We start from the raw sequence: 26,186 nt of genomic DNA on the forward strand, positions 1-26,186 counted from the left end.
TACACATGGCCACCTATATGACATAAGATTGGCATATTGACATTTTTGAATGTCAGATACCTTGACAATATTTTAAAATTTCAATTAGATCTACATTGAGAGGATCAAACTCAATGTTTGGAGTCAACACATCACAAAAGACCTGAGTTCCCTACAGACCAGGAGACACTCCAGAGTTGGAGGGTAAAGTGCTTCTCATGTAGAGAAGTCCTTTCTGGATTATTTTCACATTATATTAAATCACAGCATTCTCTTATTCCACTTGTCAAGTCATTTGTCCAGTCTCCTTCTAATCTCATTCCCAAATATTCTTGCACAAGAAGACTTCTTGGGCCACTCTCCTGGCAATCACAGGGGTTGAATTAAGATTCCGCATGTTCACTTATCACTTAGCATTTCTCTGACCTCAATGTCACAATGATCTGAAATCTCGTCATTCTCATTCTGGTGCAATTTTTAGACCCATCTGTCCAAGCCTTACTGGTATAGATTAAGGCCTAACACAAGTGATTATTCAATATAAACTATGAGTTTTAAAACAGATATTTTAGAAAATGACTCCATATTCCCTCACCCTTGGTATAAAATGAGTATTTTATATAACTTTCTAGTCTTTTGTCAAATTTATATTTAACAAAGTTATCATATTTACCATTATAACTGTCCTTTTTCTCCTGTAATATGCTGAATCATGTTTATAACCATATTGTACTAATGATGTCTGTATGGCTGAATATTTAGGATAATGGAATGATTTTGCTACTACAAATATCATCAAATAGGTTCATGTGATATTGTTGTAATAAACTAGTTATTAATAACAGGAAAGGAGCAAAGGGAAGGCCAGACATTATAGGCATGTTCCCTGCAAAACACTGGGGGAAGGGGACTGGACAAAGGAAAAATAGAGGCATGCCCAGTAAAGCTGGATGACATAGGGGAGGTACTTGCCTGTCAATCACACCTGGGAACAGAGATGATTGGCCAGAATGGGCGTGGCCACTGCAAACACATGGAAATTTAGGATATATAATCCCCTGAACAAAGAAGTTCACTCTCTTAGTTCCTCTTGGCACACTTGGCTCATGGTTTATGCGTGGCTTCCAGGCATTCTCCTGAGTGGCCCACACCCATGTGGACCCCCAAATGCAATGGATTAATGGACTGCAATTAGCCTGATGCCGTGCTGGACCTGGCTCCAAAATGGAATGGAAACTCTGGACAGTGAGTCTCATTTTAGCCATACTGAAACCCCAGCTACACTTCCTCTATGGTTGGACTAAGGGAAATGGGACTTTGGAAACTCAGGGATGTAATTCCATGAAAATAAAGCTTTCTACTATGTAGCATCCTCCTGTGCAAGTCTCAGAAAATTCCTTTTCTCTGGATATCGCAAAGACTTCACATTCAGCAGCACCTAGTGGAGAAGAGGACCCCCCACTTCGTCCGGTATCCCATGCATATAACATTTCCAATATTTTAGGCGTCTCACCTAGGTTAGGTTCCCAGAACTGAGATTACTGTGTCAAATAATTCAAACATTTAAAAATCTCTTGATAAACTCTGGCTTTAAAAAAAAAAAAATTGTACAGGGCAGTGTCTTTGTTTAGTTGCAATCGTTCAGATTCTCGAAAACACTCAGAGCCTTTGTTGAGGAGGTGCCATCTGTTCCACAGATTTCTCTAAAGCCAACACCCAGCTCTGAGTTACCCCAGAAGATCTGAGCAGATCCAGCAGGCACCACTCACCTTCTGCCCTCCCGCTGCCCTTTTGCCTACTGTTGCGGAGAGGCAGCACTTCCAGCGACGGGATGCCAGAACTCTCCAGAATATTCACTTCCACGGTCAGCCTCCCCACCAGCTGCTGGGGCCGCACACTGATGATATGCTCATACTTCCCAAGCCGCCTCTGCAAGAGCTCTTCATAACTCAGGAGGAAGACAGCTTTGTCCTTGCTGGGAATGACCAAGGAGGCTCTGAACGTTTCAGTCCCCTTCTCCCTGTAAGGAAAAGTGACAGAGGGTCGGAGAAAGCCTGGTTCCCTCAAGTCCCCTTGGAACACTGACCAAATTCTGTATAACGGTCCTTGGAGAGTAAAAGCAGAAATTAGTATTGGGAGGCGAAGTAAAGGCCTGAACTAGAGGAAGGTTGAAAAGGTTGAAAGGATACTCAAGACCCGAAATAGGTGAACTGCTAGAAAAGAGGGGTTTGGGGTTTAGATGTGAATTGCATTCTCTTCTTTGCAGGGATGGCCAAATAAACCAGACATTGTACATAACTTTAACTAAATTATGAGGTTTTTACACCTTGGTAAAGTTTAATGGATGTGTTTAAGGAAAGGGTAAAAAGTAAAGGATTGCATTGCGTAAAAAAATACAAATCATTTTAAATGCTTTCAGTACTTGGAGTGAGAGTTCTCTGATTTAAGATGGTAGACCGACCATAACAGAGAGAGTAAAGGAGTAAGAGTGGTAGGGGAAACCATCAGTGGGTAGGACATTTCAAAACATTTCTGCAAGACTTGGGGAATTTAATAGAGTAAGAACTCTACAGCTCAGACGGTGTAGGAAGGGACTGCAGCAAAGTAGAGAAAAAACCACCTGCAGAATCTCAGAGAGATGCCAGGCTCTGATTGAGCAGGACACCACAAGATGAAAGTGAGAAGGGGGACCAAATGCAAGGAGAACTCCAAGTTTACATACAAATGAATGAATGACTAAGATGATGGGCTTCCTACAGTCCTCTTTCCCAGAGCTGAGAAGAATACAAGTGTTAAAATGGAAAAGTTTTGTTGAGAGCTGAGCAGAATGAATAAAAAATATTGACCTTTAAACCCATTATTGTAAAATTTCAGAATATCAGGTAGAGAAAACAAATAAAAGGAATGGTATTAGACCACATTAAATGCATCTTCAGTAATACTGGATGTCGTGAGGCACTGGAGCAATGTCTTCGAAGATCAAATGGTAAATTAATCTTAAATTCCAGACACAGTCAACACTTTAATCAAAGTCTCAGAAAGTTTGCCTCTTATGCACCCATTCTGAGGAAGTTACTTCAGAATATTCCCCAGCAAAGTTCAGGTGAAAATCATAAAAAGAGGAAAACATGGAATACAAGAAGTGATGAAACCAACCCAGATGAAAACTAAAAGATATCCCAACATAAACATATGTGACAAGGCTGCAAAGCAATGACAGTCTTCCATGGTCTGGAGACACCTATTGTTTCATGTTTAATAGCTCAGAAATCAGGCTGTCTCCCAATTAATGACGCCTTCCAGTTGCTATTGACAATGACATGGATGTCACTGCTTGCAGAAACTTGGTCATAGCTGTCCATTTAGTCACCATTTCAAATGAGTTATGTGTCTTGCTAGATGTAGACTGTGACAAAAATAAGTTTTATCTCATCAGAAAATCAATTAGAAACTCCAGGAAAAAAACAAAAATGAATATGTTGTGATCCAATTAAACTAAACTCTGGCATGATTTTGAACAACTTATGAGTTATAGGAAAAGCTAATTCTGATAAAGCCCATCTGATAAAGACCACTTGGGGTGGTGAACACACACTATACAGATGATATGTTGTAGAACTGTGCAATTAAAACCCGTATAATTTTGTTAACCAGTGTTACCCCCAATAAATTCAATAAAAAGATATAGGATGTTGTGTGTGTGTGTGTGTGCATGTTTCTAAGTTAAATTTTAATAACCTGCTGCAGCAGGGGAGATGACATACCAGAAGCATCATGGAGCACCTTGACAAACAAAGGAGAACACAAGGTTATTATAGGATTGAGGAAGGGTGGAATGTAGGTAAAGTTAAACAAAGCAGAGTTTGGAAGCTCAAAGAAAAGCAGTGTAAAGCATTTAATATCAGCCTGAACTGAGAAGCAAACTCAAGGTTCTTTGTCCTTAGGAGCTACAAAATTAAGATGACTGTGGACTTTTGTTTCAGACAGACCCTTTTCTGAATCTATGTACCAAAGTGAACCCATGACTCACACGTTCCATTCTCACTAACAGGATTTCCAACAGCAAAGTTTCTGACAGTCTATGATTTTAAAGAACAAGCTTTCTCAAAACTCTGTCCTTTTATTAATGAACAAAAAGCAGGTTTACATGTTTATATCGTTTTATCTAGATACTATGATCATTTTTCTCCAAACAGGCTGGTAGAGAAGGAAACAGAATCTTAGTATACTAGATGGCTCTGCAGTTAATGTTATTTATATGTCATCAAAAAACAAATGCTATTTCTTCGTTTCCAATGTTTAGATTTAGTTAATAGAAAAAACAAAAAACACAGCCTGGCTGATATGGCGCTGAGGTTGAGTGCTGATCCATGAACCAAGAAGCAAGAGGTCCCCTGGCAGGGCACATGCCTGGGTTGCAGGCTTGATCCCCAGCAGGGGGTGTGCAGGAGGCAACCAATCAATGTTTCTCTCTCATCGATGTTTCTATCTCTCCATCCCTCTCCCTTCCCTTCTTTCTAAAAATCAACAAAAACTTAAAAAAAAAACACACACAAATATTGTGACATCAGAATTTAAATGTTAGTAACTCTGACAATGCAAAAGTAAATGATTAGGTCAGAAAAGATGGGAATGAAAACAGAAAGGCAGGGTAAAGTGCAGGAGATCGTAGGGCTAGTCTAAGATGGTTAACTAAGAAGAAATAATAATGTAAAAATTTGGAATGCAGAGAATGGAAGCAATGTAATTATGCTGAATCCTGTGATTTCACAACAGAGAATCAATGGATACTACTGATTTTTGTCAAAAAGTTTGTAAAAACCAAGACTATCATAATATTTAGAGTTAGGGGGATAACAACAAAAAACTACAGAAATATTAGAAGTGGATGTTTCCAGGAAGTGGGGCTGCTAAAATGTTCTTTTTTGCTATAAATCCTTACCTACTATGCTGTTAACCAGGTAGATTTTAATTATTGAGATTAAAAACTAAAAAGAAAATAAATACTTAAAAGAAGGAAAGAGGTCAAGATGGCTAGGCAAAGAGGCAGAAGATGTGACACTTCACTAAAGTGAATTTTTAATTCCTTAATTAAACGGCACTTACCCAGTATCTTCTGTGGTTTTATTTCTTTTCTCTTTTACCTTATCACCATTTTTCTTTTCTCTCTCTGTAATTTCTCCCTGATATACGTTGTCTCCAATTAACCTGAAAATAAGAGACAGCCGTGTCAGCAGCTTGCAAGGCAAATGCAAACATGGATCTCATAACCATGACAACAGTAGAAAATATTTTTATTTGCCTCTTGGATCTGCAGAAACTGCATTCCAAACCGGGGCACTACCCTTGGATCATTCGTGTCATTCTAGGGCAATTTTCAACAGGTACAAACGGTAGGACCCAACCCGAGGTGCCTCTATGATTGATTCTTCAGGGAGAAATCAGGTGATCTGATTTCTTGAATCTTGCCCAGGCCCAAAATTCAAACCAAACACCTCCTCTCTTTTGCATATCTTTACCATCCACTGGGAAAAGAAGAAATATACCTAACATAGCCAAGGTCGCATGCTGCCTCGTCATTCGTAACTCCACTTAAACATTGCCCTTTCTGAGCCACCTTCCTGATTTCCCTACCTAAACAAGCCCCTCTCAATTCTGTTTGCCATCTTTATAGCATTTGCTACTGTCTGCAATTATCTCATTTATTGATTTGTTTACTTAATTTGTTTACTTATTATTATTATTACAAAATTTCTGGAGCAGAGCAGCATTGTCTTTTTTTTTCAGAAAAGTGTACAATGACTTGAAAGGGGGCCTGGCCCAGAGTGGGTACTCATTTGCTGGAGAAAAGGGGAGAAAGAGAGGAAAAGAAGAAGTCATGGAAAGGAGGAAGAAAGGAAGGGGGAGAAGGGATCAGGAAGAGAAGGAGGGAGGGGGGGAGGGAGGGAGGGAGGGAGGGAGGGAGGGAGGGAGGGAGGGAGGGAGGGAGGGAGGGAGGGAGGGAGGGAGGGAGGGAGGGAGGGAAGAAAGGAGTCAGCCTTCTGCATGTACCATCCACTGGGAAATGCATTCTCACAGCCACAAGGCTGTGGACCACACATCATCTCAGGCTCACCCTGGCCACCCTGCATAAAAATCTTCATTCCAGCCCAGCCAGGCGTGGCTCAGCGGTTGAGCATCGACCTAGGATCCAGGAGATTGAGGTTCAATTCTCGGTCAGGGCACATGCCTGGGTTAAGGGCTCCATCCCCAGTAGGAGGAGCGCAAGAGGCAGCCGATCAATGACTCTCTCATCATTGATGTTTCTATCTCTCTCTCTTCCCCTCCCTTCCTCTCTCTGAAATCAATAAAGATATATTTTAAAAAAACCAAAAATTTCATTCCAGGGTCTCTGACCCGTGCCACCTACATAGTGAAGTTGGTGATGAAAGCTGCGGCTGGAATCTGCATCAGAAATTCGATTTCTTGGTCCTCAGAAGCTCTATTCAGCATTCTACAGGTAACCGTAGTGAAGGCATAGCGAGAAATAATGGTAGACTTCACGGAGAATTCTGTCATCAATGGTTTGGTTTTCTGTTGGGATTAAAACACAGTATTTTTCAATGATCTGTGAAATCATGGTCCAACCATTTGGAGGAGAAGTAGGTCTTTTTTTCATAGAAGAAATAATCTTCAATTTGGGAGAGTTTGGCATGTAATTCTTTACTTCTTTCTTTGTCTTTCCTGACTTTCCCACTTTTTACTTCCTCCACGTATAAAATAACCATGGTTGAGCAACCAGTTTATGACAGAAACAAATCTTCTTCCCTAACTTTAACAAACACACACAATTAAGCTTTCCAATTGCTATGCATTCCTTAAGTAGTTTAATGAATTATTGGAATTTAAAAGTGAAGTACATAATATTTTTCTGTTATAAACATTTAGATCACATTTATAGGATCACCAAATTCATTAAAAAAAAAAATCAAAGCATGTCTAAAGAAGTTCTCATTTTCAAATTAATTTATAAATATCCACTTAGTGACACTATAATCCCTGCTTTCCCATTTTGTTTTCTTTTTTATCTTTTTTTTGAGTAGGCACTTGAATATGAACCAGGGACCTCTTGTAGTCTAGCTTTTCCATTTGGACTACAATCACATTATTGTAAAATGGGAATCAATACTGAGCTCAAGAAAGTATTTGGGAAATTAGAACCCAGAAAAATGAAAGTTTATGCTAACTAAATTTATCCTAAAAGCCTCTCATAAGGACAGTATCTGCTCCTTTAAGAAAAAGTTTGCTGATGGCTTGGTCTGCAGTATTTGAATAGATAAGGCCCTGATACCCATCATTACATATCTTTACTGATTAGTGTGTTTTAGAGAGATATCTCAAATTATATAGCCCATAGGCTTTTTTATTTGACTTGTACAGCCTTTAAAAGTTTTTCAAGTTTAGGTGACAACATTTAAAAACTGGGAAAGGTCATATTAAAATCCATAATGTCCACTTTTCTTGAAACACAAAGTGGGGCCACTCTGGCTGCACATCCCACATGACCAGGAGCTCTGGCTCTAACGGTGGCTGCTACTTTAGATCAGACCCATATTCCATACTTGCAGCTCCCCAGGCCCTACCAGTCCCAACTGTCTCATTGACACGAGGCTGAGAGTGAAGAGTCATTTTTACTGTGGTTTTTACTGGAATTTTCCTTATTCCCAGCCTATTTCCCTCACTGATATCCCCTGTTCTATTAGATTAAAAATACCCACAATTTGCACACCTATATTTATAGCAGTATTTTTCACAATAGCTAAAATGTGGAAACAACCCAAGTGTCCACTGATGGATGAACAGACAGACAAAACATGGACTATGCATACAATGGGATGCTGTTCAGCCTTAAAAAGAAAGAAACATTCTGACACACACTACAACACAAACGAACCATGAGAAGATTATCTTAAGTGAAATAAATCAGACACAAAAGGACAAATACTGTGTGATCCACTGATATGAATTTACTAGACAGAAAGTAGAATGGTGGTTTCATGGGGCTGGAGGAAGGGGAGAGCGGGGAGTTATTGTTTAATGGGTACACAGTTTCAGTTCTGCAAGATGAAGAGAGTTATGGAGATGGATGGTGGTGCTGGCTGCATGGCTGTGAATGTACTTAATATCACTGAACTGTACACTTCAAAGTGTTAAGGTAAATTTTATGTTATGGGTATTTTACTACAATAACAAAAGAAAGGAAGAATCTTTTTAAATGGCCACAAATTCTTTGTTTTTCCTACCACTGAGAGCTGGAGTTTAATTCACTTCCCTTTGAATCTGGGCCTTAGTGACTTGATTTACCTGCACTGCACACTGGAAGTGACGTCCTGGGACGGTGAGGCCAGGATGCAGGGAGCCTCACACTTCCATCCAGGTCCCTGGGAACATGCTCTCTGGAGGCTCCGAGTTACCATGTGAGACTGAGACTGTCACACCGGAGAGGCCGTGTGTAGGCCCCCAGCCGCTGTGGCCGTGGAGCCCCGCTGCAGCCAGCTCTGCTCGGGAGCCCAGCGTGTGAGTGAAGCCTCCAGATCGGCTCATCTGCCAGCTGAGTGGCACAGAGCAACCTCCATCGACATCCTGTGGCCGGAAGACTCGCTCAGCTGAGCCCGGCCTAACCCCTGCCCCACAAACGGTGCAATAAGGGTCATGGCTTTAAAGCCACTGAGTTTGGGGAAGATTTTTATACAGCAATAAAACTGCAACACCCGCTCATCTCTTTAGACATTTTAGCTTTGCAGCCCTGCTGTAGTGAGCCTTGCACTTGGGTGAGATTTGGTCATTTTGTCAGTTATTCTTAACTCTATGCTATTTCTGATCTCTATGTGTTTTCTTTGTTTTGCTTTGTGAACTAGACTTCTGCATATTAGAAATACCCTTGAAGTCCTACAGGAAGAAGTTACAATATAAATTATACAGGCAAAATATTAAGAATAAGATTCTCAAGCTCAGTCCCCTCCCTTTTCCAATGTAGGCCAGAGGTCACACAGGCAGGAGGTAGTAAACGCAGCTCCGGAACCTGGAGTCTTTGACTTCCGACCCTGCCTCTTTCATGAAGGGTTCACAGAGGAGCCTGGCCGTTCAAGGCTTTCCACAGCAATCATTGTTAGGTGGCCAATAAAATATAGAACTCCAAAAGCATGCCAAATATAAGAGTCTTTTTACTGATTCAGAATTTACCTGTGAACCTCAGTTATCACCCATTAAATTGTCAACATTCAAGACATAGGATGTTAAGCTGAACCCATTCTGCACTGTGGCCATATTCTGACATTTTCCAAAATTTCTTATCAGCCTATCACTTAACTTTTTTACATAAAAGTAGAGTACTATTAGGGAAAAATCTTAAGTTCACATTTAGAGAAGAGTATACAACTCTAGCTGCATAGCGTTCCAAACAACTTAGCCTTCAGTAGATAGTCCTTGCCCAGTACTATTTTTAAAATAATTAAAAATCTTCTTCACTTAGTACATATGTGACTATTTTTATGTGATGTTAATCTGTTGAATTTCATTGAACTTAAAATGTGAAAATTAGAGACACCTGACAAAAGACTAAATTTACCTACACTATGCTATCTTCTTTTACTTTAAACTAAGATTATGGGTATAGTAGAATTTTCCACAATATTACATCAAGAATAAGAGGCATAATTTATGGATCCAAAAACAGGCTGAGGAAAGTTTTAAGAAACTATTTTTGTTTTACTGCTTCTGCCCAGTCACTATTTCCCATAGGAGCTGCTGCTGTGACATTCACGTCATAGCCCCTGCCTTTCTGTTATGGCGCCTGTGGTCTACAATCTAGTGAAATTAATTATGTGCAAATCTGTCCCACACTCCCCTCAAGCTACCCATCCTTATCCTGTCCCTACTAGATTGCAAACACATGGAGAACAGGGACCAAGACTCTCTTTTTTTTCACCCACAACTCTCAGCACAGAATAAAACTCAGAAACAGTTATGGAATTGAATTGGATTTTCTGAATCTTAAACAATTAAAGAAAAGTACATACCTCAAGAAAAGGAAATAGTAATAAACTAGTATTTATTAAACACTACCTTAGACTAAATTCTATGAATGATTGGGAAGAAATATTACAAATGTAATATTTGAGGCAGGGAGTGTCTTAATTAGCTTCTCAAGGGACCAAACATTTCTCTGTGACTCATGTGAGTTGCTTAAAAAAATATATATATATATATAGCTTATTGGCTATAAGTCATTACAGTTTTCAGAAGAAAGAGAAATCAGTGAGGTCTGTAAAAGTATGAAAGGGTTTTAAAACAGACTTAGAATTTGTATGTGGTGAAAGAAAACAAAAAGAGCATTCTAGAAACACAAAACTCATAGAAGTAGGAATAAACCACATCACATTCCTAGAACAAAGGACAGAACAGTTTAATTAGAAAGAAGGTTACATTGTGAGAAGACTATTGAGCAGGTATGTCAAATTGTAAGGAAATGAACAGCCCCAAAAGCCAAGTGCAAAACTTGGAATGGCCGAGGTTTGTGAAAGTGGGTCATAAAGGGAAAGCTATAAAACAGTTGCCTCAATTTTTCCCAATGCACAGTCCTTAAGAATTCAACATGCTTTCCATTTTTATACTTAACTCATTTTGTTTGGAGATGTCAACTGGAAAATAAGGGGCAAAAATCAAGTCTTTCTGTGACATAATAATTTCTTCATTATTTTTCTACAAAAGCTAAACAGATGGAAAAGCAGTTTGAGGCAGGGAGTGTCTTAATTAGCTTCTCAAGGGACTAAACGTTTCTGTGTGATTCATGTGAGTCACTTAAAAATCAAGCCACCCAGAGGATGTCCTGAATTACCCAAGACGCGATCTGGAAATGCAACTTCAGGAATGTTTGTGACGGCATTTGCCAGAAGTCAGGTCTCTTCCCAAAAGATTAACCTTTTGTTGTTTTATTCTGGTCTCACAGTTCTTTAGTGATCATTAGGAGAAATAATTTTGGAGGCAGTAGAGAACCTTACAAATCATCTAACTCGGCTCCCCCTCACTTTATAAAGGAAAAGTTTGAGGCTTGGCAGTGACTAAGAAAAACAACATAGCCCATGTTGATATTACATGAAGCAGAAGACCTCCAGATGAGGCACCTCCCTGGCAAGGCACATGTATTTATCACCTTGGAGAAATAATTTACCCCTCTGTAGACAGAGGGTGGCATCAGCTCTGGATTGCCTATCTGCAGTAATACATTCTACTTAGCAATATTTCATTAAGTTGAGAGAAGAAAAATAAAATGCAATTATCACTTTCATGTAGGAGAAAAACCCACTTTATACACCTCCTATAAAAGATAAACCATGGTGATTAAAGTTGGGAGTAAGGAGACATGTTACCTGCTGTATTGACTAGACTTTCTTATATTCCATATTCTTGATGCACTGGCATTTGACGCCTTAATCCTAGGGCTAGCTAATTCCTAGAGATAACAAACAGCTCCCCTGTGAGCACATCTTTGATATACAACCAACCAGTCCAGAGTCCACATTCTCACCCACCTCCTTTATCAAACTCTCATACACTCAGCCAATATTCATCTGCCCTAAATCACCCCCAGACAATAAGGAACCACCACGACAGCCCAGAGCCTGACAAAATTATTCAAACTACCCAATCCTAAGCTTACTCAACAATTCCTTCCTGCAAAAACCCAATGAAAGCTCTGGGCTATGCTCTGCCTCCATTGCTTCTGCCTCCTGACTGACCCTGGTGCTTCCCCGTGTGGCCTTGTGTGGTGTGCTATGCCTTTTGTTCTTACACATCTGTGAGTATAAACTTCTTCCTTTGTGATAATCATTTCTGTGTCTACCTGTCTCACCACATCTGCTTAAAACAAATCCAGTCCACAAATTTTAGAATACCTGCTGTGAAGGAGATGCCAGGCATGGCCATTTCCATTGGTAGGTTAAATGATGACAGTGAATTGTCTGAGGAAAACCAGGCCAGTACCTGCTAAGCACCATGAAGACTCAGACACAAAGACACCCTTGCTCTTCAAACTATCAACATTTTTTGTGTATGTGATGTCAGAGAGCTTCCTAAAAAAGGGTATCTAATTAATTCAGGATAAATCAAGCAAATCCCTGTGGTCCAAGAGCTGGCAGTGATAATGAGTGCCAGCTGTTGCCACCCACACTCTATTCATTAAATAGAGTAGAGAACATTCAGATTAGTGTGGTACAGCTGAGTATAAAATATAAGGAGACTCATAAGGTAGACAGGCTACAGATCATGGAGCTTCTCATATGTTCTGAGAGTTAATCCTACAGGTAATGCAGAATCATTGAAGACATTTGTCAAAGAAAATGAAGCATCAGTCTACTCCTGGAAAGATCATTGTGGTGCCAGTTGAATGGGCAAATAAAGTTTATATTAAAAAATTATAATGCATGTAAAAGTAAGACCTTTGAAATTTCTAGAGATTTCTAAAAAAAAATCTGGGCAATTACATAAACAGTCTCAGTCATGGGGTTAAGAAAATTTTTGTAACCAAGAATGAAAACTCAAAGGCTCTAGAGAAAATATAAACTTATTTATTACTTAGAAACAAAACTTTCAAATGACCAATAAACAACGTTAATAGACAAATGACGTATTTAGGAAATAATTCTTCCAACTTAGAAGACAGAGAATATCTATAACATACGAAGATATCTGAAACACTGACAATTAGGGCATAAGAAACACAAGAGAAAAATGGGTGAAAGATCTAAAAAAAAAAATCAATTCACAGAACTACTCTGAATGGCCAATAAATGTATAGAAAAAAGTCCAAACTCATAAGTAGTTAGGGATATGCAAGTTAAAGGAACAATGAAAAATCACTTTATATCTATCTAAGAAACTGACAAATCAAAAAAGAGTAATTGTATCTATTGGCAGAAATGTGCATATTCATCATTGCTGATAGAAAAGGAGTTAATACAGATAGTATTAAGAGTAACAGCATTCAAAAACTAGTCTGAAAACATCTATAAAAATTTAAAATGTATATACACTTTGATCCAGCAATCTTCCTACTGAAAATCTAGGCCATTATAGTAAGATCAGCCACATAACAGAATAAACAGACACTTTTTACATCAGTGTTTACGGGGGTGGGGGTGCGCCTTGGAAACAACTTGAAAACTCATCAACAGTAGAATGCTTAACAAATTATAGTGTGCCAGCGACATGGAGTTATTTCTCACCATCTAAAAGAATGGACAGAACTAGGCCAGGTGTTGAGTGAAAGTAATAATAGAAAAAAATACATATAACTGAGAAAGCAGTTTGGTGAATTAGTTAAGAGCATGAGCTCAGAAGCCAGGCTGTTGAGACTCAAATCCTGGTTCTTGTACCTCTTAGCAACTGTGTAGTTTAGAGCAAGTTACTCAATCTCCCTGAAGCTCAGTTTTCTCATCTGTAAAATGCCCCAAAGAATTGTGGCAAGGGTGACTGTGCTATGACACATGCGGCACTTAGAACAATGCCTGGCACATAGTAGCACTCAGGACACATTAGCTGTCCCTGTAGGATCCCACTGTTTGAAAACAACAATCAGAAATCTCACAGATGCAAATGCACGTACGGGCCCCCATGTTCCTGTTTGGGTAGTTGTCATCTTCTCCGTTACTAATACACTTCCAATTTACTTGCTTACTTTACCTCTGCCCCCCTTTAGAATTCAAGTACTGTGACGGACAGGGTCTTTGGTCTGTCTTGTTCACTGCTGTACTCCCAGGGTCTAGAACAGTGTGGCGCAGAGAGCAAGCATTCGAAAATTATTTGTTAGACAAAACCGCCTAATGACGCACTTCTCAGAAAGTATCCCCATCCTTAAGTGACTCATGACTGTACTTAATGTTTAAAATTACAAAAAGTGTAAATTTGTGTTTAATCACATAGAATAATTATTCTGACAAACTTTATTTTATCAATAATTAATTTTAAGTTAATTTCAAAGATCTTAGGGAACTTAAAACCCTGAACCGATAACTATATTTATTAATGTGTATTCATTAAACACCTAGGTTATTTCTAAGATAGAAAAAAAAAAAACACAAAAAAGAAAATTATTTGCTGAATGACTGCCTGAGTTCCGATCTGTTAGTCTCCAGCATGCATTGAGAGCCTTGGCCAACTCATATCATATGAAACTTTACTTTGCAAATGTGAATTCTTCATTTGCTTCACAAGAAAACCTTTATTTTTGCGTGAGAATGCCATAAAAAAGTAAAGGTGAATTTAGGTGTGTGCGTTTTTAAGAAGACCTTCTAAACTTCATACTTTGTCCTTATAGTCCTGCTGAAATAATCAGGTCTCTTTCCAGAAAGAAAAATCCACTTAAAGAAAGTGCTATGAAAGCTACAGTTTCATGTCAGAATCCTTCTATAAGCAACTTTACAAGCTTTGGAGGAACTGCCAGCAAAGTTAGTGCCTGGTTCAAAATACACAGACTTGTGAGGGGACAGATGTAAGATGCGCCGCAAATATACATACCAGCCTTTGCAACAGCCGCAGTTGCCTCTGGACCCTGAGTCCAACCTACAAAGAGAAGAGCCATGAAACATGATTATGAGGTCATTCTTAAAGAATCAGTTACGTGAGGAAGTTAAAATCAATTGAAATTCACAGAAAGGACTATCTATCCTGAAAAGCAGCTTTGATCTTTAATCAGGACGCTTCTGGGCCAGAGTTCATACTCATCCCTCCCCCATCTGGCTGACTGCTGAACCCATGATGTCACACTACCTGGTCATCTGAAGGTCCTTAAATCTATTAGAGGGGTATGGATGAAATGACAAGAATGGAAAGTTCATCTGTATTGTTGCATTGTTTGGGGCTTGAAAATAAGCTCTTTGCTGTTGTGTCCCTTACAATAAGTAAACATGTTCGGCCTTGCTCAATTATTCAACTCAAAACTCTAGGAAACTCTGGAAGCAAAACTGAACTGAACTTGAATTTTCTTATTGCATTTTTTCTTGATGATCTGCCCCTATACTTTCCCACATGAAGAGGAGGAGCATTGGAAGATGATGAGATCCTCGTTTTCAAAACCCATGCTAATGAACCAGCAACTCTGGACTAATTTAAAAGTCTTAGCTGGTTGTGTGGAACTTCACTCCTGTCAAATCACTGTTTAAATAACTGAAGTGTGAACTATTGTGTGAGTATAAATCGTCCTTTCTGGAGGCAATTTGATTGACAATGTGGATCAAAACTTGAAAAATATGCCTAGGTCTTATGTATATCTTTTTTTAACAGCTTTATGAAGTATAGTTTAAAGCACACAATTCAGTGTTCTTAGTATCTTCGTAAAGTTGTGCAATGATCACCACAATCAATTTAGAACACTTTTATTAACCCCAGAGAAACCCTCCTGTATCCCTTATGTGTTAGTTCCCAAGCCCTGCACTTTTTCTGGCCCTAGGCACCACTAATCTACTTTGTCTCTGTGGATGGGCTCATTCTGGACATTTCATATAAATGGAATTATACAATATGTGGTCTTTTATGAGTGGCTTTTTTCACTTAGCATAATTTTTTCAAGATTCTTCCATGTTGTAGCATGTATCAGTACTTCATTCTTTTTTCTGTCTGAATAATATTCCATTGTATGAATACACCACACTTTGTTTATCCACTCATCAGCTGATGGACTTTAGGTTATTTCCACTTTGGGGCTATTATTTGGCTATTATGTGGAACTTGCATGAAAATTCACATGCAAATCTTTATGTTGGGTATATGTTTTTATTTCCCTCGGGTAGATACCTGGGAATGGAATTCCTGGGTCATATGGCAAATTTAACTTTTAAGAAATTGCCAAGCTGTTTTCCCAGTGGCTATAACATTTTACATTCCCACCATATGAATGTACAAGAAAATTCTTTGCAACTTTTCAAACAATTGTTAATAATTGGAAATAGCTTAAACTAGCTTTAAAAAGTGGGTTGGTTAAATATACTGTTATACGCAGATTAGTTAGAATACAGCTATTAAAAATAACGATGTGGACCTGTATTTATTGATATCAATAAATGTTCATTTTATTGGACTTTAGTGCTGTTCACCAAATATTTCTGTAGCTCTCTGACAGATGTGCTGCATTTCCTGGCCTCCTTGTGGCAAGGTAGGGCCATGTGACTGGTTCTGGGCAATAAGGTATGAATGTAAGCAACACTTGTCACTTCTGGGCCAAGTGTGGGATTACAGATACGTGATACTACAGAAATGTCTTTTTTTGTGGCACAGTAATTAGCAGAGTTTGAGATGGTAGCTGCTGGCCAAGTCCAGGCTCCTGAGTGACCGCAACGTGCACACCTCCTCCGCGGCCTACCCAAGAGGGACAAATTGTACAAGGGAGAAATAATCGTTTGTCGTTTGAGACATTGAGATTTGGGTATTGCTACCGCAGTATAGCCTGGCAGGTTCTAACTAGTGTATTAATGATACATGTTTACGTGATTAACTGAAGTAACAAAACATGTATCTAACACGACCCCCTTGCTGTAAGTCTAAGTGTTTGTATGAGTAGAATGTGCACCAAATTGCTAATGGTGTTAGCTTTGGGTGGCTGAGTTATTTTCCTTTAAACATTTCTGTGCTACTTTAATTTTTGAAAAATTAGCCATTACTACTTCCAATAAAAGAAAAACACAAAAAAGATATTTTCATTTGTCAACTAAAAGTATAACAGAAATTGTTTAAATCCCCATTCTTTCCCTGATCCTTCCCCCGCTCCCTCAAAAATACAACTGTAAATTACCATTATTATCTACTATAGAGCCTTCTAGTTTATAGAACATGGAATTGAAAGAAATAATATAGGACTTCGGTTGACATCTGCCCTGACTCCAAATGAAAACCAAACAATTACTAGGATGCTGGTTTCTGTTTCTAAAATGAGGTGGGATGCGTGAGACTGTTCAAGGAAAGCGGCAATAAGCATCCTGGGCAAGGTGTTTCAGTTCTGCAGATTCATCTCTGGCCTTCCCCATCCTAAATTTGTGGAATTGGCTGGGGACCACTTAATATAACTATGATCAGAAGGAAAGTCCAGCCTCTCTGAGGTATTATGTTCTCTGAGTGATCTAAAGTATTTTCTTTGAAGTTCTCTCCTTTGTAAAATAGTTTTTTCAAGAAAATAAACAAGCTTTAAAAAGAACAAGAGAAGTTGGTTTTTCATTTTTTAGATCACTATCTGATGTCTCAGGGGATCACTATGGCTACACTTCAGTCCAAGTTTAAACTCAGATTGACCCAGAATCAAAACTTCCACTATACGCAGATTCCTGGTGCCAGGACTGAAGTGGAAATAACACCAATGTCATCATCATTGTGTTCAGTTAGGCATTCCTGATCCCTTTTGTTGCCTGTGTTCCCATTGCATTATAAGAATCTGGGAGTGGGGTTTAAAGACAGATAAGTAACTGACTCCAGCTTAATGTCAAGGACTGCCATGAATAGTAATCTTAGAGCTTCCATCGACCTGCCTGGGGCCCCAAATCATAGACTTAAGAGATGGCACAAATAGAATTCTTTGCTCTTCCTGAGCTGAGCTTATCTCTCCAACATCAGAATAGAAAATGTCCGGGCCACAACGTTTACTGAGAAATATAAACCGTGATCCTTCCATCAAGAAACATACTATCTAAGTTAAAAGAAAGAAATACATTTCATGAAAATTTAACAAAGTAATTTTTATAAGTTACAAAGGAAATGGGAAAAAGAATGTACTATGTTCTTGACTGACCATGAGAGGCTTTGTGATAAAGGTGTGGCTCCAACTAGTTGTGTAGGATGTCTATTGAAGTGGGATGAAAGGGAAGGAGAAATTTAAGAGAATCAGGTTCAGTACAGGAACTATGTGAGAAATGGTGAGTTTCAAAGATCTGCCACTGCCCCTTCAACTCATGGACCAAGCAGCATTCACTGCCAGGAGGTAGAAGGGTGGTTGAAGATTTCCTTTGCACAAGGAACGTAAATACAGAGTTTGCAATCTCCACCATCTAGTCCATCATTAGTTAGGACAGCTATAGGTCAAAAATAGCAGGCACTGCTTAAATGTTTATAAGTTGGACACAAATTTATTTTTTCCCCAAGATCCATCAGTGTTGGATCACAAATGGAAAAGAAGAGAAATATCCTGAAAGCATTCTAAAGAGCCCATAAATGGGAAAGCGCAGGGGAAGAGAGGAGAGCAGTGAAGCTTAATTCCACCCATGGTGAAAGAGACTCTGAAAACACAGAGCATGTTCATTGCCTTTTGGTGTGGATGCTGTAATGACCCAGGTTGACTGAAAGGGACTTCAAGGCAGGGTTCTCGCCCTCTGCCTTCCTATTGAGCCCTGTCACTGGGTCTGTGACTCTAGGTTCCATAGCAGAACCAAGAGAAGCTGCACTTAGCTCAGCCACACACCATCAAGTGACTGGTCATGAGTTCCTGGAGGGGTCTGAACTGAGAATTCATCTGCCAGTCAGCCCCAACTTTTGAGGGCATTCTAAAACCCTGAAACCACGACCCAGAACTCAGGAGTCAGTTGCTTCAGAGATGTGTTATAGGACCTGACACAAAACCAAAGGCTACAGGTTGGAAAGGCACTGGAGGAGCCATCTATCACCTGGGCTGAGGACAGTTAGCCTGGGAAGATCCCCATGTGGGTAATTCTATATCATTTGCACAAAAGTTTTCTTCCTGTGGAGTAATGTCACTGCAGGCTGTTCAGCCATTAACCATTTGCAATTTGGGGTGCCTAAGATCTCAGTAATGGGAGAAGAAACTTCACTTTGGGGCTAAGATTCCAAACAATTTCCAGGCAACTTAAAAAATAAATCAACTAGCTTCAGGCAAGTCACTGTTTCTTTTAACTGTGAGAAACAAGGGAAATAGACCTTGCCTGTAGGAAAATAATGAGGAGCTTCAGGATCCCCAGAAAACCCTAGTCTCCATCCCCTGGCCCCATCCTTTTAAATAGACTCTGCTGTCCCTTAGGTACAAAAAGGTTGCTGGGTCCTCCCGCTGGAACTGTGACACACGGTGGGCAAGACTGCTTTAAGGTTGAGCACCTAGGCTTTGGACAGAGTGCTAGTTAGGAACATACAAGTCATCACCTAATTCTCAGGACACCCCCCCAACTCCCACCCTCCTGAGAGAAATAAGATATGCTGGGTTGGGAGTGAGTAGATCTCTGGGGTCTCTCCCACAGTTCCTCCTTCCCCATTCGGCTCTACGCTTGCATTTCAACAATCCCACCCATGCACATAAAGGAGACATTACCGAGTGGTCCGGAGTTCATAAAACCTTTTACTGACTTACTTTGCAAAGAGTTTTTAAAAACAATTGTCTTGGTTTTCAGTGTTTTCCCAAATGCAAAGGTTTGGTTCTGAGTGAGAGATTATGAAAATAAAAACTCCAGGAGTTCTCAGTTCAGGGAACTAGAAATGCACCACCACAATCGATGTGGTCCCACAAGCATATATTGAACACTATCTATGTGCCAAGGGCTACAAATAAAAATCACATTGAGACAAATTGCATTAGGTTGTACATATGACAGCGCTTGCTCTCTGGAGGAGTCACCGAGAGCCACTTTTGGCATCAGCACACCTGCGCTCTGAGCCAGGCTGTGCACTTGGGAGCTGGGGACGTTACTCCTCTGGGTGGATTCCATGCTTCCCCTGGGTGAAGTAGCACACGGACACTCTCCTTGCAGAGGGGATCGGGGGCTTAACCAGGCTGTACATAAATACTAAAAATAGTGACTGTTAGGCAAGGGCTTTGCCTGAATTAACTCATTTAATCCTCACAACAATCGTCAGAACAGAAGTCGGTTGACTATTTTTATTTAATGTTTTATTATTATTTAGAAGCTAATAAAATGTAATAAGCTTTAGGACCCCTCCCTGGTACAGTCCCTCATCAATAAGTGATACTTGTGATGTATTGCTTGTCAGCTGTATCATTTGCTGTGGTTTACTCAACACCCTAAATAAACGTTCACTTTAGCAGCTAGCTTTATAGTCATAATTTTATATTCTTTTTCTTCAAGAGGTCCCTGTAAATTGTGTAAACTTTATTCTCCTCTCAAAACCTAGATCCACCCCTGCCTATGGGTAAAAACTATTAATAACTCTGTCTTGCAGATGATGAAACTGAGACTCAGAGGTTAAGCTTCTTGCCCAAGAACACACAGCCAGTTAATGGTAGAATCCAGATTTGAACCCAGTCTGGCTCCACTTGAAGTGCTCTTAACCATATACTTAATTGCTTCTTATTATTTTTACATAGAACTCCTTATGGACCTTTAATAATTAATGATCATTATTATTTTGTAAATTAAAAACTGCTTTTGTAGTAACAGGAATACAGCACTATCCTTATTTAAAGAAACCATATCAATTTGAAACTTACAAAATGGATACATTTGTAGCAGGTTGATTTTATACAAGAGACTTCCTTTTTAGTAGTAATTTCCTGAAAGAGTCTGAAAGCAGCATTATTCTAAGTGTGGTCTGCAGATCACCAGCATCAGATCATCCAGGGCCCATCCAAACCTTAACTGATGGGAAGTCTCAGAAATGTGAATGTTTAATGAGCTCCTGGAGTGCTCTTTAGCACAGCAAAGTTTGAAAAACACTGCTCACAGTAGTGCTGCTATAGGCAATATTGTTTGCAGGAGGGAGCATGAGAAAGGAATCTGAATCTAAGGTGTTATTAGTAATATCACCAATTAAAGTTAAATGACAAGAGAACTTCTCTGAAATTGCAATGCAGTCTAATATTCAATTACATAAGAAAAACTGAGTTTACATATAATTTTGAAGGCCATAATTCTGAGACTAGAGTGCAAACTACATTTCCAGGTACAGTTCTCAGTTGTAAGTATACTATTAATTCTTTTCAATTTTCAAAATCCTTTTAATTAAGTCATCTCATCATCCACATTCTAGAGATGGGGAAATAGAGGATCATAAACATCAACTCTCAGAAAATCTGATTCTGGAGCCTGTATTCTTAAACCCTACATCACAAGAGATAAATAAATCAACCAGTAAACAAATAAATAAAATTTTAATAGTGATAAAGAGGTAAAATTGCTAATTTTCACAGGACTCTATATCTTGGAGTTTTTTTCTGACTTAGTCACTCTCAAGATGAATAAATAGGACCATGGGTTGAAGACAGCATGAAATCACTAAAATGGGCCAAGCCCATGTTATTTTATGTGGCAGAGTTTAGAGAGTGTTAAAAGCCTACTTGGACTTGCAGATGTTAGAGCTTTAATCCCTCCTCCTGGTTCATAAACAGAATCTTTGTTTCAGTCCTGCCCACACTCTTCCTCCATTCCCCCAAAACACATTTTAAGATCTTTACCCTAAATCCCTTCCCTCAGCACTTCAGCTGCCCAAGCCTGCCAGCCAGTGCCAACAGTAAGTGCTGACACTGTTCCAAGCGCTGTAGGCCTATTAGCTATTCAGTTCTCATCACCCTATTACTTCTGACATTTTACAGACTTGGAAATTGGGGCCCCAAATAACTTGCCCAGTGTCACAGAGCTGGCAAGTGAAAGAATCAGGAGTCAAACCCAGGCAGCCTGGCACCAAGCCCACACCCTTAATTGCTTACTAAAACATCACCATTTATTGTGTGCCCACTGTATACCTTTACACAGATCAGCAGCTGAATACTTACACTCATCCTCAAAAGGAGGTCTGCTCCCTGCCGTGATCAATGGGGGGGGGGGGGGGGGGGGGCAGGGAGGTGAAACCACTTATCCAGGCCACACAGCTGTAAATGGCCAAGAGCAGCCTTTCTCTCTCGACCCACAGCCTGCACTTTCCACCTCTCCATGCACAGCCTCCAGGAATTTTTACGGGTTAATTCTCCTGACAACCCTACAGGAGAAAGACCATTTCTCCCATTTTGCAGGACTCACATCCATGAGGCAGAGGCAACATGAACGCAATCATCTGATGTTTAGGCAGATTCCATCTGCTGGATCTGCTCTGCAAACCAAGGTGCTAGAAGGGGGAGGAGGGGTGTGCCTACTTATCTCTTCCTTCCATCATGTGAAAACACGCTTTACATGAAACAACTTAAAAATAATTTAAGCGATACGTGTGTAAACAGCACTGGGAGGAGCAGATATGCACTGTCTGCTTGGGACAGAGCCATTTCTCCTTAAAAGGTCTTTACACTGATAATCGTGTGAACTTGTTTTATATTTTTCAAAAGTTTTTCTGTTCATCAGACACTGCATTGAGGTTTCAAATGCAAGTTTACCCACTTGTTGGGATTAGGCCATTTAAACACAAACACGGGCAGATGCTCAGAATGTTAACTAGGAGAACTGAGATCCTTTGGTTCCTGGTCCACCTGGTGGGATGTCCGGTTCTCCAGGTTTTCAGAGGTGAAAAGTGGAGGCTTTTGGAAGTTTGGAAGGAGCAACAGACCCCCCCCCCCCCCATTGCTTTCCAGAGAGAGTGGAAGGGAGACAGAGAGGGAAACATATCGGTCGGTTGCTTCCCACACGCCAAGGCGCGTGCCCTTGGCCGGAATCGAACCCAGAGCCTTCAGTCTGAGGGCCGACGTTCTAACCACTGACCCAAACCAGCTAGGTGCCCACGCAGCTGCTCAAAGAAGATCCTTGGAATTAATTAACTTAGGACTCCGGCTCAGAAATGACAACAAAAAATCTAGCAGAAATCTGGGCAGATCACAGGAGCCAAGATGTGGTTCTGCAGAACTCTGAGGTCCCAGACGCAGCTCTGCAGGAAACTTCACCATCCGGACTCTTGCCACAAGTCACCAATAGGTAGGGAAGCTCCCTCGCAGAAAGTTGGGGAACGGAGGAGAAAAGGGGGGATAATGTGACGGGATATGGGGTGGTCCCTCCCTTCCTGGCGTCCAGGACTGGTCAAAAGAGCCAGTCCAGCGCCCATGCGCCCAAAGGAGGCACCGGGAAGGGGCGACAGCCAGCACCCTGCGCCTTCCCTGGGCACCCCCAGATTTCCACTTACTTGCTCTGGAGTGCCACCCCAGCTCCGCGCCTCTTCCAGGGACCCAGCACAGAGCGGCAGCGCCCAGCACAGTGCCAGCAGCAGGAGCATGTCGACAGCCGGACGCCCCGGGACGCGCGCGAGGAACAGCGTGGGGACCTCGCGGCGGACGCGCCCGCAGGACAGCGCCGCGCTCCCGCAGCCGAGGCGCACGGCCCGCCTCCCAGCGCCGCGCCAACCCCGGGCCGGCCACTCGCGCGCCACGCCCCCCGCCCGCCCCGCCCCGCCCCGCACCAACCCGCGTCCAGGCGGCTTCCCCACTGCTCCGGCAGGCGAGACCCTGCGGGCCGGCCCGCGGCGAGCACAGCGCGCCCCGACGGTCCCCTCCCTGGCCCGCCCTCCAGCCCGGCCACCGAACTCGCCGACCCTGCAAGTTCGCCCAGACGCCCTCCCTCGCCCTCTGCATCCAGCGCCTGGGACACCTGCCACCCGCGCCCCCCCCCCCCAACTCTTCATTTCCTGCGACGTGTGAAAGGCTTCTTCACGGATTCATCTCTGCGGGAGGACCGGGGGAGGGCCAGGCTGACAGCCCGTAGCCCACTCCCCCACCTGCTATACATACCACAACCCCTCCTGCTGACTGTACCCGGGCCCACCCTTTACAGTTCCCACCCTCCCCCCACCTGCTAGAGGGAAAACGGCAGACCTTCCCCCTCTGCCCCTGAACGGCGCATTCCTCTTGGCCTCAGGCACTGAAGTTTAAAAGCCAAATTAAGAGATGCTAATTAGTAGACTAATGCAAAAAGTACTAGCACTCTTGTCCCCATTTAGGCGGTCCTGCCATAAGGGGACAGGAAAGAGAAGCTAGGGATGGTACCATGTAGTATTTCTAAGTTGGGGTCATTAATCATGGAAGTGAATGTCACTGTTATCTTAGTCACAAACTGTTGGTGATATGTCCATCCAGTCATAGGAAGAATTATTATTATCTACCAGCCATCTACGCATGGCCTTTTAGAGTCTGGGCACCATCTTTTTATCGGGTAGAGACACAGGGTAGCTGAAGCTGTTTGCTCACTTCATCGTCCAAAAGACAATCACCTCAAAGGCGGTTTTATGTGTCGTAACAATAGCACCTAAATGGATGAGCTGAATAATAGTGAGGGGTTGACGACAACCTCGATGGCAAAGAAGAGAGAAATGGCGGAGTCAAATAATGGGGCATCGTTCTGTGGAATATCATGCAGCCGCTAAACAATAATCACGAGGTCTATGGAAACATGAAAACTGTTTGCAATATAAAATCAAGGATAGAATCAGGTTACATAATAGCATCAACAGAATGATTGTAATTAGGTAAAAATACACAGGTATGGACATAAGAACTAGGGAAAAAAACACAAAAAATGAAAGCAGTGGGTGTGTGAGTCTGTGGTGATATCTCTTCTTAAAATATTTTATTTACTCTTGTAATGTTTTTTGTTCAACAGAGACATTAGGAGAGAAAAAACCCTAACATGTTGTTACTGTTAAATAAATGAAAGGAAAATCCCTGTCATTAACAGTAAATGGTTTAGTAGCTTAACCACAGACTAATTTTAAAAACATGCAACCAACAAGATGTGACAATAGCTGGTCCCACAAGATTCCTACAACAAAACCACAGGTAAAGGGGAGCTTTGACCAGGCGTTTTGAATGCGCCCCATGCCCCAGGCCGACTTAGAGAAGAGACCCAAATATTCTGGAATCAAGGTTTGCCTATCCCCTCCCTTCTAAAAAGAAAAACACCTACTTGCGAACTAAAAGTTGAATTTGGGGAAATCCAAGTTATTTGAAAGAGGACAATGACAGCTCTATTATTTCAACCCTCCAACAGAACTGGGACCACATCTTTGCCTTCCCTTCATACCACCCCTCTCCCACTCATCTATATTTTTGGCCTTATATCTGCTCCATGTCCAGTTTGTCCCAACCAATTTCTGCAGAGGTCCAACATTAAGGAAACTGAGTTTTATTTTCTCCATCCTGCAGGACTCTCCAGTTCTACTCTAGGCCACGGTGCTCCATGCATTATTAATGTTTGTTTTAAGGCCAGTTTCTCCGATTGCAACAGAAGGTCCTTGAGGACAAGGATCTTCCCCAACTTGTAGCACTGTGCTGAATATAAGGTCATCACTTAATGAAAATTTGATGAATAGTGTTAGGCCTGAGGGGTGGGGTGGAGGAGAGACTGTTCCAGGATGCTGTGTGTCCCGCAAGCTGGAGCAGGGCCAGAATGGTGGTTGCTTTGTGCAAAGCCCCCTTAGAGACTGTTGAATTATAATTGATGTTCATTTTGACATAAACCAATACCCCTCTCTTGCCTCCTGCTATGTGCTGCTTCTTGGAACACGTTGTTGTCCTGACCTGGGCAAGCATTAAAGTAATTTCCTGTACCTGGAAGTATTCATGTATTAGTACTTGTGACTCTTCCCTTTGCCCTTTATCATTCTGTGGCACCTGCCAAGCAGCACAGGGATCCATTTAGTCTTGCAGCCACCCAAGACACACCTCGTATGGAAATTCCCCTTAACAAACCCCATTAATTACCAGGCTAGAGCGGCCAGCCTCTTTCTTGGGTCTTTCCCTGCCCTCTGCTTAGGGGGTAGATTTGCAGTCTTGGGGCTTTCCTCTGAACCTTCCTGTATGAATAAGGGGGCCCAGGCTGTGCTAGGGGAGAGGACTGGGCTATTGTCTGAACTTGACCACTATCTAGCTACATGAGTTGAGAGAATTTCTGAACTTCCTAGGATTTGCAAACTGTAATAGACTAGGCTCCCATGTGACATCTGAGCATCTGTATGAACAAGTAGAAATGGTCTTTAAAAGCTGGGTAGGTGTAATAAAAAGAAGACCCAGTGAAAGTTTTCCAGAACTGTTGACTAGCATAGGCAATGATTCATACTGGCCTTATAAATCAGGATGAAAAAGTTAACTGTCCCCCAAAAAGGAGCTGAGGTGTCCCCACACACACTGGTCCTGTGATGACATGTTTCTTGTTTCACCTCCAGGAGGAGCTGATTTTCCAGTTTGAAACTACTGAACTCCTAGAACTTCAAAGCTGGGAAAGACCCTAAAAGTCTTCTCAACCTGATCCTAATTTTTCCAACAA

General features: G+C 41.2%; 1 protein-coding gene across 1 annotated transcript in view; it reads right to left on the bottom strand.

Annotated features, from left to right (window-relative positions):
• Positions 1-23,259, bottom strand: part of ITIH5 (inter-alpha-trypsin inhibitor heavy chain 5) — a 69,722-nt gene extending 46,463 nt beyond the window's left edge. The window contains exons 1-5 of the mRNA XM_081121164.1: positions 23,056-23,259; positions 14,533-14,577; positions 6,389-6,552; positions 5,086-5,187; positions 1,749-1,999 (exon numbers count right to left, since the gene is read on the bottom strand). Coding sequence (XP_080977290.1) covers positions 1,749-1,999; positions 5,086-5,187; positions 6,389-6,552; positions 14,533-14,577; positions 23,056-23,145 — 652 coding nt within the window. The 5' untranslated portion in view covers positions 23,146-23,259. The remainder of the gene's footprint in view (positions 1-1,748; positions 2,000-5,085; positions 5,188-6,388; positions 6,553-14,532; positions 14,578-23,055) is intronic.
• Between the last annotated feature and the right edge of the window lie 2,927 nt (positions 23,260-26,186).

Source organism: Miniopterus schreibersii, assembly GCF_964146895.1.
Source record: "Miniopterus schreibersii genome assembly, chromosome: 1".
NCBI lineage: Eukaryota > Metazoa > Chordata > Mammalia > Chiroptera > Miniopteridae > Miniopterus > Miniopterus schreibersii.